At 38.1% G+C, this 14618-nt stretch overlaps 1 protein-coding gene across 8 annotated transcripts in view; it reads right to left on the bottom strand.

Moving 5' to 3' along the window:
• The window catches only part of NHSL1 (NHS like 1), a 324553-nt gene that overhangs the window by 18448 nt on the left and 291487 nt on the right, over positions 1-14618 (bottom strand). For 5 of the 8 annotated variants that reach the window (XM_021087407.1, XM_005659175.3, XM_021087406.1 and 2 more), the window contains one exon: positions 4604-4796. In XM_021087407.1, the coding sequence (XP_020943066.1) occupies positions 4604-4658 (55 nt within the window). In that variant the 5' untranslated portion in view covers positions 4659-4796. Of the gene's footprint in view, positions 1-288; positions 421-4603; positions 4797-14618 lie in introns of all 8 variants that reach the window. The other 3 variants (XM_005659173.3, XM_021087394.1, XM_005659176.3) reach the window with 1 other exon arrangement.

Raw genomic sequence — 14618 nt, 5'->3', positions numbered from 1 at the left:
TGCCCACTGTTCAAGGGACACAGAGATGATGTAAACATATATTTCTATCATCCCGGTTCATTGTTTTCATATATGCTCTTCCTCTTACCTGCTCAGCAAAATTCAATAAACCATCTGCATGGGATATTCAGATTTGTACCCAATGCCTTGTTCAGGAAAGAAGCTGGCTCTCGGTGGCACCAAAAGGCTATCAGAATGTATCGGTTTCCTAAGCACCACCCACGAGGTTAGCCAAGTCATGGTGAGCAGCAAGGAGGGGCAACAGAATACAGTTCTGATGAGCCATACCTAGCTCCTTCTGTATGCTGTCAGGGACGCCTGTAATAGTCTTTCTCCTTTTGACTTTCTTCGGTCGTCTTACCAGAGTGTCTGTGTAAATTAGAGACCGCCGGAGGCTGGCCTGGCGATCGAAATTCTCCCCTAATGGAGAGTAGCAGAACAAGCAAAGCAATGTTATTTTCAAGCAAGCCGACACCATGCACTTTCTTCCAGAAGCTTGTTGTAAAATGGTAAGGAGGTATTAATAATGATGTTAGCCAGTCATACGATGATGAATGGATGCTGAAGGGCAAAAAAGGAAGGAGAGCACATTATCATCATAAGGCTGTTTTCCATTTTTTTATGTGTGGGTTCTTTTGAAGGAAGCACCTTGGGCTCCTTCTCAAATGAGCTGGGCTGGCAAATGCAAACCGGTGAATAACACACCGGAAGAGTGATTTTGTATTATTTTTAAAATGGAGCATTTTGGAAGTGTTTCACAGAAGTTCTCTGGTCACCAAAATCATGCTCCATGTCAGTGTGTATGCGGGGCCAATGATGAATAGATTTGATTCACCTGGTCCCCTCCAGAGACCAAGGTCCTGTCCTATGTGATGAAACAAATAATTTAATCAGGAATTCTTGGATGGAGACTTTTTTCTTCAATCAAGGAGGCCAATAACTTGGATAGACTACAGTTATTGCTGTGGTGTGAGATACAACGAATATGAAAAAGAAAAGGCCTTATAATGATAAAGTACTTCTATCACAATGAGACCCAGTAGCACCGCTGTTGTTAAAGCTGAACTACTTCTGTCTCTTAGTCCCTTTTTAAAGTTGATCTGAATTCAGACATTTCAGGTATGTCACAGTCAAACTCAGAATGCCACATCCACAGGACGTTTTTTTTCTTTCTCGCGTGTAAGCTGTGTGATGAACACACTGTGGAAAACCATAAAATTGCTAACATATCAGTTGATTGGGCTGCTTTAAAGTATTGGTAGTTAAATGGTTCTCTTGAAAAAGAGACTTAAAAAGCAGTTCTCTACACACAAAATATATACGTTCATGTTGTAAAAGAAGTATAAAAATTATTCACTCTTTTTAGCAATGTTGATGCACTTTCAAAGTGGGTATGTTGTGAATAATTTATATTCTATTTTAATACAAATAAATTGTGAATGGAACCAATAAGGTGCTATTTCTATTTTAATAGAAATAAATTGCGAATGGAACTGATAAGGTGCAACAGAGGATAAAAGATGTGAATGATCAAACCACATTTCATCTACAAAGCAACAAAATAGAAAAATGTTCGCAAACTTGAAAATGCTTGTACTTTGTTCCTAATGGAGAAAAACAGAAGTGATTTAGAGAAGATCCTGAAACACCAGAAAGTACCATCACTCTGATAAATGGGTCTCTATATAAAATGGCACACATGGCGTTTGTAAGGGGCAGGCCAGGACTTCACTGGTCCATTAGCTCCTTGCAGCAGAGGAAAAACATTTTCTTACAGCAAAAGCCATTAAGAGTGGACAAAATATTAATAGATAGTTGCATGTAGTTGCCAGTTTTGCTGCCTAAACCTAAAGATAAACCACCCAAGTTCCGAGGAAATTAAGAAACAAACCATGAGGATGAACGTTTAAGACAGACACCATTGATGGTGCCAAACACTGTCTCTCCCAGCGTGACCTCAAAGGACTGTCTCCCCTGCTGGAATATACATTTTTGGAGGCTAGGCTCCTGATCACGTGCCTTAGCATTGCCTGTGGCATTCTGCTAATGCCTGACAGAAAGTAGTTATTCGGTAAATATCTACTGAATTGAGAGGAACTGAATTGTTCCCTTCATTGAAAAGTGTCGTTAGTCAGTCATGATTACGACTTAGAAATCAATTTAGCTAGCTCAAACATCGGTACAAAGGCAGCTTGTAAGAAGGGTAAAAGTATGTTTACCCACTCTATTTATCTTCCGAGTGGAAGAGCTGTTATCCCACACAGCAGTTTATGGAACATATTCATGTGCACATTTCATTTTAAATATTTTTCCCCCTTAACTTTTAGAACATGATGGAGTCCCCAGAGAACTATGGCTAAAGGGATTAAATCGATTTTCAAGCCAGCAGCTCATTGTACTAATGTGCTACCTCTTTGCCTGGCGAGCATCTCTCTGGATTGGAAATGATATATTTACCGGCATTCTTCCCTCTGCTGAACTATACTGAAAACCAAATGGAAGGTCAATGTTCACCCAAATAAACAAGCACATGACAATTCCCTACAGGAAACTACATTTTTATCTCAAAAATACTCTATGGCTTTAGAAACATATCATTTAAAGAGAAGGAAGCTGTATAACCTATGCCAATTCAACCACTAAAAGTAAACAGTTTAAACTAATGCTTCTTTATACCAGAATATTAGAAAAACTATTTCTTTATGAAATATGTGTGTGTATATGATCCAGAAAATGGATCAATATGTAATTAGGTATATTTGCTTTCCACATTTTTGAAAATGTTAATCACTCAATTAAAAGTATACTTCATTTTGTCCTAACTCATATTGCTCATTTCTTTCTTGTCATTCACCTTTCCTGTCCGGCATTTTCAAGCCCTCTTGTTAAAGTATATGTAATTCATATCTACTTAGTCATCAAACAGGAGAGAATTAAGCTCAAGGAGATCGATACTGTCTGCTGCTGTGACACTGCATTTCATCACAAATTATTTTTTATTCCCCAAACTCTAGTTACTCTGTTTTAAATTTCCTAATCTCGCAATAATGTACTTTACCCTAATTCCATTAAGGATTGTCACATTTCATAGCAGCATCTTATAACATTATTTCTGAGGCATTTTATCATGTATAATGGAATTATGTTTCTGCTGCATTTAATCAATCAAATAGTGCAATGCATTTTCTTGTAAAAAATAGGCATCCATGTATTTCACTGAGCAATGAACATTATACTTTGTTCTGAAACACAGCTACTAATGAAAATAATCTTGAAAAAATATGATATAGGTGAATAAGAATCACACTCACAAAAATCAGCAATGTTATTTGCAAAAAAAATGGAATAAAATGCCATGTTATTCCTTTAAGGTTTAAGTATAGTAAATGTGGAAAAATGCAGATGGAATTTAAAATAAATTATGTACTTATTTATTCAATTTCTCTGGAGTTCAAAATAGAGTTTTAAATGTAATCTCAAAACATCCTATAAGATTTTAAACAATTCTCCAATAACTATCAAAATGTTTTTAGTTCCTTACAAGTTCACCAATGCCATGGCAAAAGCTTCCTAACAGTAATCAAGAGTAGTAGCCTCAGAAACACAGCAAGAGTGTTGTTATGTATTTTCATTCTGATTTTTAATGAAAACTTATCTTTATTGGTCACTGATTTTTTTTTAAGGTTCTGACCCTATAGGCCAGGCACTGTATAGACTAATTAATTATATGACTATCAGTAATCTATTTCTCTTGAACACATAGTCTAATGGCTAAAGCTATTAACTATTCTGCATTTGGTATACTCCCAACTGACCTATCTTCTCTTCAGGCTATGAAGCAGAAAAATTCTGCTATCTTTTAATTGTTCTTCTAAGTTTGTAATATAGCAGCTTTGAGTTTTATGTACCTTGTGGTCACCTTAATAATCAATGATTAGAATCTCATGTTTGGCAATTAATATTCATACTTCAGCTTAATGTAACATGTTCTAAAAATTTTATACTCAGAAGGAATGGCTTTTTATTGATGATTGTAGACTTCAAATTATGGAGCTCGAGATACAATTTTACCATCCTATTAAGTTTTTAAAAATATATTCAGTTATTCATTTACTTGATATTTTTATTTCAAGTAGTTTTCCCCTTTTTTCTATTTGAGGGAGCAAGAAGGTAAAATCTATCATTCAGAAATACCATAAAACTCTTATTTCTTCACTTTTATCAATTTGAATTAAAATACCCCTTTAGAAGGGAAACCTCATTTTTTCCTACCCGAGATCACATTGAGGAGATATTCCTATAGAGCCAAAATAGTTTTAAAAGGCAATTCAATTAAAAGACATACTTGAGATGAATGGCTAGACCGCTAAGTTCTTTGACATCAACCTTTGGTGACAGAGTCTTCTAATCTAAAAGCAATAGATATTTGACAGGCACACACATACATATTTTGGTATTGCCTTCATTAAACAAAGAGCAGGAAGTCAGACCACAGCCATTTACCTCTGATGTACAAATGACATGCCAAGAGCATATAACAAACAAAATGCAATAGCCATTCTTTCTCCCGGAACACTGGGAACCTGTGCAGAGCAAAGCATACCAGTTATGTTAATAGGAACCACATCAGCCTGGACGGTTTGGGCCTGCTGTCGCATCTTCTCTTCCGGTGTTGGCAAGGGAAGTGACTTGGTCCAGTTGGTTTGAGTGTTAAGGTCAGAGAAGTCACTTGAGGTTGGCGTTTTAGGTCTCCTGGTGGATATAAGTCTTTCCTCTTCCAACGAAGAGATAGAACACTGCAGGGGAAAAAGGTGAGAGGAAGCTATAGTGTGTAAATGTTGGCAGAAGCATTTAAAAATACATTTAAAAAAAATTGATCCCATTTAGGAACAGAAACAATGGTTTGCCAGAGAACTGCTCACCATCCTGAAATGACCCATGATATATATGATTCACAGAGGCCTTAGCCTCTAAGTCCTGAGGCCTGCAAATGGTTTTGCTGATCCACAAAATCTTTTAAGTTTTTCCTGTTTTTCTTCTCTATTTACTGTGATCAGAAAGCTTGTGGATTTTGTTTAACAGTAGAAGCCCAGAGAAATATCATGAGTGTAGCCATCAGTTTCTGTTTTTATTAAAATTTGGTTTTGCTGAAAGGAATTTCTAGCCTCAATCTCGTTTCCCTTAGGCTCTGACCCCAAGGAACATTTTGAAAATGACAGAGCTGTTGTTATTCGACTATCTGTGCTCTTTGGAAATTATTTATATGGGAAAAAAATCAGTGTGAAATTGTTAAATTATAAGAAGCTGCTCCGAGCCTTATCAGAATCCCATGAAAACATTTCTAGCAGTGCCTGTTTTGATACAGATTAACATCCTAACTGGGAAACCCTCCTTAATGCCTTTCTCTAAAAAGTGTAAGCAAGAAAGTTGTTTTGGCAAGCATTTTATGATGCACTTCACCCTGGCTCCAGCAGCTGGTTCTATGACATGGAATTGCCAAGAACTCAAAAGAAATGTGACGGGCTCAGGAAATAACAACAACAACAAAAGAGTAATTGACTTTTGTTGGGAAATGGCAGTTTATAATCATAATAGACACATAAGAACTGTTCTTCAAGTTGAAAGCATTTCAACTAGCTACCACCTAAGGCACTTAAGACAAATCTTACTTAAGAATGAAAAATCAACAAACATTCTCAAGGGAATAATATGATTAGCACCCAGGTCAATTCAATAACCCCCAACCACACAGCCCCCCAAAAGGTAATTGCTATCTTGACTCCTAACACCCAAGCTTCATTTGCCTGTATTTGAATTTTCTCTAAGGGGAATCATATTACATTTTCTCTTTTGTTACTTACTTCTTTCATTTAACATTGTTAAGATTTATCTGTCTTATTTCTCCAAAGAAGATATACAGATGGCCAACAAGCACATGAAAAAAATGCTCAACATCACTGATTATTAGAGAAATTCAAATCAAAACTACCATGGGGTAACACCTCACACCTGTCAGAATGGCCATCATTAATAAGACCACAAATAACAAATGCTGGAGAGGTGTGGAGAAAAGGGAACCCTTCTGCACTGTTGGTGGGAATGTAAATTGGTACAACCACTATGGAGAATCAGTATGAAGATACCTTAGAAAACTATACATAGAACTACCCTATGACCCAGAAATCCCACTCTTGGGCATATATTCGGACAAAACTTCCCTTGAAAAAGACACATGCACCCAAATGTTCACTGCAGCACTATTCACAACAGCCCAGACATGGAAACAACCTAAATGTTCATCAACAGATGAATGGATTAAGAAGATGTGGTATATATACATAGGAATGGAATACTACTCAGCCATAAAAAAGAACAAAATAATGCCATTTGCAGCAACATGGTTGGAACTAGAGACTCTCATACTAAGTGAAGTAAGTCAGAAAGAGAAAGACAAATACCATATGATTTCACTTATATCTAGAATCTAATATATGGCACAAATGAACCTTTCCACAGAAAAGAAAATCATGGACATGGAGAACAGACTTGTGGTTGCCAAGGAGGAGTGGGAGGGAGTGGGATGGATTGGGAATTTGGGGTTAATAGATGCAAACTATTGCCTTTGGAATGGATAAGCAATGAGATCCTGCTGTGTAGCACTGGGAACTACGTCTAGTCACTTATGATGGAGCATGATAATGTGAGAAGAAAGAATGTATATATGCATGTGTAACTGGGTCACCTTGCTGTATAGTGGAAAATTGACAGAACACTGTAAACCAGCTATAATGGACAAAATAAAAATCATTACATATGAAAAAAAAAAGACTTCTCATAAAAAAAAATTTATCTGCCTTTAAAAAGCATGTGTTGGAGTTCCCATCATGGCTCAGAGGTAACAAACCCGACAAGTACCCATGAGAATTCAGGTTTGATTCCCTGGCCTTGCTCAGGGGGTTAAGGATCTGGCCGTGAGCTGTGGTGTAGGTCACAGATCCTGCATTGTTGTGGTGTAGGCCAGCAGCTTCAGCTCTGATTTGACGCTTAGCCTAGGAATTTCTATATGCTGTGGGTTTGGCCCTAAAAAGACAAAATAAAACAAAATGAAATAAAATTTTAAAAAAGCATGTGTTGACATCCTTCTGGATTTAATGCAAATTTCTGGGAGGACATCAGTAGGACATCTATAGATATGCATCAATTAGATATCTCAAACAGTTAGAAGAATACTGCCTTGTCTGTTCACTGCTATTGAATCAAACTTCCTACAAAATATCTGCATTTACTGTAGAACTACCAGCACTCCACAAATCTCCACAAGAGCTAATGAAAACGGCGTGGTATGGGTATAGGGTCCTAGGCTAAGAATCCAAAGACTTGAGTCTATCCACTTTATAATTTACAGTCAAATGATCTTGAAGCTGTTCCTAAATGTTGAAGTTTCTTTCTTTTGCTATAAAATAGGGCTATACTCCCTACTTTCCACATCCCACTGGGAGGTCCTCGGGAACCTAAAGAAATGACAGCTATGAAAAAGGTATTGTGGAAATAGAAATATAAATTATAGGAACAGACATCTCAATATCTGAGATTTTATGTTATCAGCACATAAAACATATAAAATGATAATCTAATTCCTTTGCCACCTAAGGAAAATGTGAAATGTTTGTAATTAAACTGACAAATAAATGTACTCAATTTATAATGAGCATATGTTACTGACATCTTATTATGATACTTAATTGCACTGTATCTTTTCATGTTTGATCTGATACCAATTAAAATGGTCACAACTCCTGCAGATCTTTGAAAGGCTCTCAAAGGAATTTTTTTTTTAATTTTTTTGGTCTTTTTGTCTTTTTAGGGCTGCCTCCATGGCATATGGAGGTGCAAGCTAGGGGTCCAATCGGAGCTGTAGCTGCTGGCCTGCACCACAGTCACAGCCACATAGGATCTGAGCCGTGTCTTCAACCTACACCACAGCTCACAGCAATGCTGGATCCTTAACCCACTGAGCAAAACCAGGGATCAAACCCACGTCCTCATGGATGTTAGTAGGGTTCGTTAACTGCTGAGCCACGACGGGGAACTCCAAAGGAATTTTTGACTCAGCATCAGCAACAGGAGCAGCTATATCATACTAATGTAAATCAATCATTTCTACCAGTGTTTGCAGCTGTGACACTCCATTGTTTGACTGAAAATACATAGTATCTACCCTTACATTGCAGATACACACACACACATAAATTAGAATTAATTTTATTTGAGAATTGCATGATAGTTTGTGTAAAGGTCACATGCCTGAAGTTGAATCTCAATTTAGTAAATTAGAAGGTTACTTCAATTTTCTAACAACTTTGAAATAGAGCACAAATTTCAAAGGCAATAAGAAGCAAATCATAATCAAAAGGTTTAAAAGGAAGGAAAGTAAAGCTTCAGCTTGATGGAGAATAAACAGCACAGCGACACCCCACAGAGAGGGTTCCCTTTTCTGAGTGACGTCTGCCAGGGAAATGGAGAAGCACTGCTCTGTGGTCTGTATTCATCTCAAAGGGACATATCAGCCTTGTAACCTGCTTTTCTTTTAGTTGCCTGAGAGTGTCAGAATTGATAACTATCACAATGAGACAGTACTTCGATTTAGCCTCATTGCCATGGGATGATCACCAGGGACCACTCCAGTTTGCCTATTTTATAAAGTGCTCCCTTCATTCGCAAGAAAACTTCCCAGCCAAGCAGGGCACAGATAAAGTTATATGCAAATGTGACTGTCATATATTGCCACAATCTACTAAAGAAAAATAAAAAACTGTGATAGTACCATTTCCAGAATGATCTGACTCCCATGCCTCTCAGTATTTATAAATACAGCAGGGGGGAGTTCCCGTCGTGGCTCAGTAGTTAACGAATCCAACTAGGAACCATGAGGTTGTGGGTTTGATCCCTGGCTCAGTGGGTTAAGGATCGGATGTTGTGAGCTGTGGTATAGGTCGCAGATGCGGCTCGGATCTGGCGTTACTGGGGCTGTGGTGTAGGCTGGCAGCTATAGCTCCAATTAGACCCCTAGCCTGGGAACCTCCATATGCCATTGGTATGGCCCTAGAAAAGACAAAAAGACAAAAAAAAAAGACAAAAAAAAAAAAAATACAATAGAGGCACAGGAACCCCTGTACATTGCAGTGGCAGAAGCCATCCTAGTTACTCCATTGAGATGGATAGTATAATATTCTGGATTATTATTCCATCCTCTTAACTGGTCTCCATGCTTCTGACCTTGTTGTCTACCCTCCCCTTCTCCCTCCCTGACTTAATAGTCTATTGCTCAACACAGATGCCAGAGGGACACTTTTAAAATATAAGTCAGTTTTGCTCCTCAGCATCCTTACTATGATCTGCAAGACCCTACCTGATATGGGAACTAGTTCACTGCTACCTCTGACCTCATCTCCTAATATTTGATCCCTTATTTATTTTACTCCCACCCCACCATCCTCCACCATCTAGTTCCTTATAAAAACCAAGCACACTCGTGCCTCAGGGCCTTTGCACTTTCTGTTTCTACCACCTGCAATGCTCTTTTCTTAGATAGCCTCACAGATAGCAACTTCTTATTCTTCAGGCCTTTATTCCAGAGTCCCGTTTTTGTTGAGGTCTTATCTGTTCACTCTACTTAAAATTTCAACTCCTCCCCAATATTTTATATCCCACCTCTCTGCTTTCTTTTTTCTCTTCAGTATGTGTCACCAGTGTGTGTGTGTGTATGTGTATACACAATACACTTTAGTGTGTGTATATATATATATACACACATACACTAGTAATATATGTATATACATATATCATATGTACCACTAGTATGTATCACTAGTGTGTGTATACACACACACACACACATATATACTTTAGTTATTTATCTCTCCCACAAGAATGTAAGTTTCAGGAGGCTTTATATCAGAATTGCATAGAGAGCTATCTTGCAATTTTAGCTAAAAAGGGCTTACCATTTAATAACTACTCTACTCAATGTCTTGCTCTGGGTTACAGGCTTTCTAAGAATTGTCTCCTCTTTTAATCTTTACAGCATTAGTCTCATTTTATAAGCAAGGAAATGGAGTAAAGGTAACTTTTCTTTTGGAAAGTTCACAAGTGGGCAACTGAGATTAGAATACACACCTGCCCCCAAAGCCTTGGCTGTTAAACAGTGTAAAATAACAACTTGGTGATATTTGCAATAAATTACTAGGTTTTCTAATCTAAGAATGAAATCTTCATTTATATCTCTGAGTAAGAACAAAAACTTTAAAAAATAATAAAGCCAGCAGTGTGGTGTAGTGGATGGAACACTATATCCTGGAGTGAAAAAAAGTATCATTTTAGTGGCTTTGGAATTTCCTAGTTGTGGGTTTTGAGCAACTCAAGCTCTCTGCGTTGAGCACAGAATAACTTTGTTGCTGTGCTTCATGTTAAGGGATTCCTTAGTACAAGGTGAATTTTTTTTTTTTAATATTGAGTTTAATGTTCACTAACACCCCATACGCTTGTCCTAAATAGACAGTCAAATGAAATTTAAGAAAGCACATTTCCTTGTGTCAAATTGCTTCATTTAGAAAGGGAGATCACCTGCCATCGCAGCAGTTGTTTGGAGGATTCTGGATGCTGTAAGACCTACATTTCAGACACCACTAGGTCCTGTCTGGAAATCAGACAAGCTCCCACCAGATGGTTGGTGGGGCCTGAAACATGGTATCTTTGGCAGACGGCCAAGTACCAAAAAGTGGGCTTAACTGTGAAACACATTTGCCCAGACTTTTTTTCTTTAATCTGCTATGCTTTTAAAAATTAGAAAATCTAATTATAGCCAAACCTATACTTAGCATTCATTTAGCAATTATTACATAAAAATAGACAGAGAACAGATGAAACTATATAGAATGCCATTTAAGAGGAAACCCACATACGTTCCAGTCCTTTTTACAGGACACTTGGTCTATGGTATTTTTCTCTCCAGAATTAAATCTTTCTTGGGTTGACTTGTTCATTTTTTTTTTTTTTAAAGATACTAGATAGTTTTATAAGGTGCTTAAATTTTTGCCGTAATTTTTGGCTATAAGCATCTTCTACCTTCAATATCCTTAGACACAAGAAATCCTGACTTAAATCTCTTCTCTACTCATTCCTCCCCCTACCCCATAACCAACAACAAAAACTACGGCTAATGGTGTTTTGGGGTCATTCAGTGAAGCACAGTTCATGGCCCATCCAGGAAGTGGTTTCCACATCCACATCACTAAATAATTTCAATTGTTCCTTCTCTCCTATTCAGCATATTACCACAAACCTAGACTCTTCATCAAGGGCTCTCAACTTTCATTAAAATATTTTGGGTTTAAACTATCCTATATTATGTGAACATAAATGTTCAAAGTGATAATGTAATTTCTTGCTTTTAATGACTTTTTATTATAATAAATCATACCTACAAAGTATGTAACATAATAAATATTTAAGAACCAATAAGTGCTGGAGAGGGTGTGGAGAAAAAGGAACCCTAGTACACTGTTGGTGGGAATGTAAATTGGTACCACCACTGTGGAAAACAGTATGGAGATTCCTCAGAAAATTAAATATAGAATTACCATTTGATCCAGCAATCCCACTCCTGGGCGCCTATCCAGAGAAAACCATGACTCTCAAAGACACATGTACTCCGATGTTCATTGCAGCACTCTTTTCAATAGCTAAGACATGGAAACAACCTAAATGTCCATCGACAGAGAAGTGGATAAGAAGAGGTGGTACATATACACAATGGAATATTACTCAGCCATTAAAAGGAACGAAATACCAGCATTTTTAGCAACATGGATGGACCTCGAAATTATCATGCTAAGTAAAGTCAGTCATACAATGAGATACCAACATCAAATGCTTTCACTGACATGTGGAATCTGAAAAAAGGACAGACTGAACTTCTTTGCAGAACAGATACTGACTCACAGACTTTGAAAAACTTATGGTCTCTGAAGGAGACAGTTCGGGGGGTGGGGGGATACGCTGGGGTTGTGGGATGGAAACCCTATAAAATTGGATTGTGATGATTATTCTACAACTATAAATGTAATAAATTCATTCAGTGATAAAGATTTAAAAAAAAAAAAACAAACCATTACCCAACTCACGACTTAAAAATATTACCAATAACTGCACCTACCCCCATACTCTTCTGTGCTCCCCTTAAGGTAACCACTCTCCTAAATTCTGTGTTAAAATCATTCCCTTACGTTTTATAATATGTGTGTATAAACAGGTATAAATTACATATTTAGACCTGCTGTGACTTTATAAAAATGGTACCACTCTCTTTGTAATGCTATTTACTTACCATTATGTTTCTAAGACATATCTATGTTGTTGTGTGACCTAGAGTTAATCCATTTTGTTGACGTATACATCCCATTCCAATAGCATTTATTTATCCATTCTTTAATTGATGGATGATGGGATGTAAAGGGTGTTCTTTTCATTATCTCAACAATTCAAAACTCCCTTAGGTGAGCAGTTAGGAAGAAAGAGCTATGGCGAAAGCTTAATTCCCCATGCAGTAACTGTCTGCGGGAAAACAGAGGTTCCAGAGACGTAGATCTGGATTTAAACAGCTCACTTTTGCGGATGAAGGATGTGTTCACTATTTTGATTGTGGTGATGGTCCTAGGTATGTATATGTATGTCAAAACTTATTAAATTGTACATTTTTTTTGGCCACACCCATAGCATATGGAAGTTCCCAGGCCACGGATCAAATCCAAACCGCAACTGTAACCTGCACCACGGCTGCAGCAACACTGAATTCCAACCCACTGTTCCAGGCAAGGGATCAAACGCCCACCTCCTTAGCAACCCGAACTGCCACAGTGGGACCTTTAACCTGCTGTGTCACAGTGGGAACTCCAAAGTACACTGTATTTTTTTTTAACCTTATTTTTTGGTCTTTTTAGGGCCATACTCGTGGCACGTGGAAGTTTCCGAGCTAGAGGTCGAATTGTAGCTGTAGCTGCCTCCTAGGCCACAGCCATGCACGATCCAAGCCACATCTGCAACCTACACCACAGCTCACAGCAACGCAGGACCCTTAACCCACTGAGTGAGGCCAGGGATCGAACCTGCGTCCTCATGGATACTAGTCGGGTTCATTACCACTGAGCCACGACGGGAACTCCCAAATTGTACATTTTAAATATGTGTAGATTATTTTATATAAATTGTGCCTCATCATGCTCTTTTTAAAAAGAGAGAGAACTCAGTTTCAGGATTTAAAAGCTATGTGATCATAAGCAAGTGGTGTGATCTCTCCAAAATCCATCTGTGATATGGGCACAATCCAGCTCCCTAGCGCGGCTGTAGGAAATATTAGACTCACAGAGAGCCCTGAGCTTTTCCAGGTGCCAGGCGCTTGGCTCCAGGCTGGGGATTTGAGGGATCAAAGCAACAGGGATGCCGTCCCCCTGCTAGAGAGATAGGCAGATGTGAACAGAGCCTCATTCCAGTGGAATGGGAAGTGTGTAACAAGACAAACCCAGCAAGTTACTAGAGACATGCTCACCATGCGAATGCATAGAGGCCTGGAAATGACAGACCCCAACCTTCTCACCCTGCCTGAAAAGGCACAGGGTAACAAGTGCCACAAATTGAAGAGCAGTGAGCACATGGAGCCAGCAAAACTCCTCTGTGCTTGCACTGTGTCCTGAAATCACTCACCCAGAGACACCCAGTAAGAAACAACTGTATCTGGAATCGTCATAAATGTTTTCCAGTTGGTAACCTATGCTAGGCCAGGGGCTCTGTCTGCATACTGAGACCAAGCAGGACTTAAATGGCTTGTGAAAAAAAATAACATGAATGAATGAATGCCAGACAAGTCAAAGATAGAATGAAAAATGTCAGCAGCAGGCATAAGGTGAAAGAATTTGGTAATTAAGTCATCTCACCCTTTTCTTTCACCAGCTGGTGCAATGAAAATAGAGTATAAAGTGAGAGGCCCTGGGTTCATGTCCTCCCGGACGCATTCTGGCTACGTGATCTCGTGAAAGAATTTCATACATCCAAGTCTCAGCTTCCAGATTATTAACATGATAGTAATAATTATTAAAATACCTATTTCATGGGAGTTCTTGTGAAAACGTGGCATAATTTGCAAAAAAAAAAAAGTTCTGAAAGTACTTAAGTTTAATTCTCAAGTATTTCTCTATCAGTATAAAGTTAGTACCACTATGATCACTGATAGTTCTACATGTGGGTAACTTATGAAAACACAACCCTTAGAAAGTTTTTAGTAATTGCTGAAACCTCTCAAATTCATTGCTTTGGGTAGGAAATTCTATGTGGGTGGAATAAAAGACTTAGAATGACTGAACTAATGGCCAAGTTTTCATAAAACCAGACATATGTCTATTGAGTTCATTTCTTTGAAGTCTGGTTTGAAAAACCAAGCAGTTTAAAGACAGTTGCCGTCATCATTTGCGCATATACCACGTGCCAGGCACCATGCTAACATTACAAATGTTAATTCACTTCAACCTCACCACCATCCTCAAGGTGGGTAAGGTAATCATGTAATT

Source organism: Sus scrofa, chromosome 1 (genome assembly GCF_000003025.6).
Source record: "Sus scrofa isolate TJ Tabasco breed Duroc chromosome 1, Sscrofa11.1, whole genome shotgun sequence".
In the NCBI taxonomy this organism is placed as follows: Eukaryota; Metazoa; Chordata; class Mammalia; order Artiodactyla; family Suidae; genus Sus; species Sus scrofa.
Note: the sequence above shows the minus strand (reverse complement) of the source record. Positions and strands in the feature narration are given on the sequence as shown.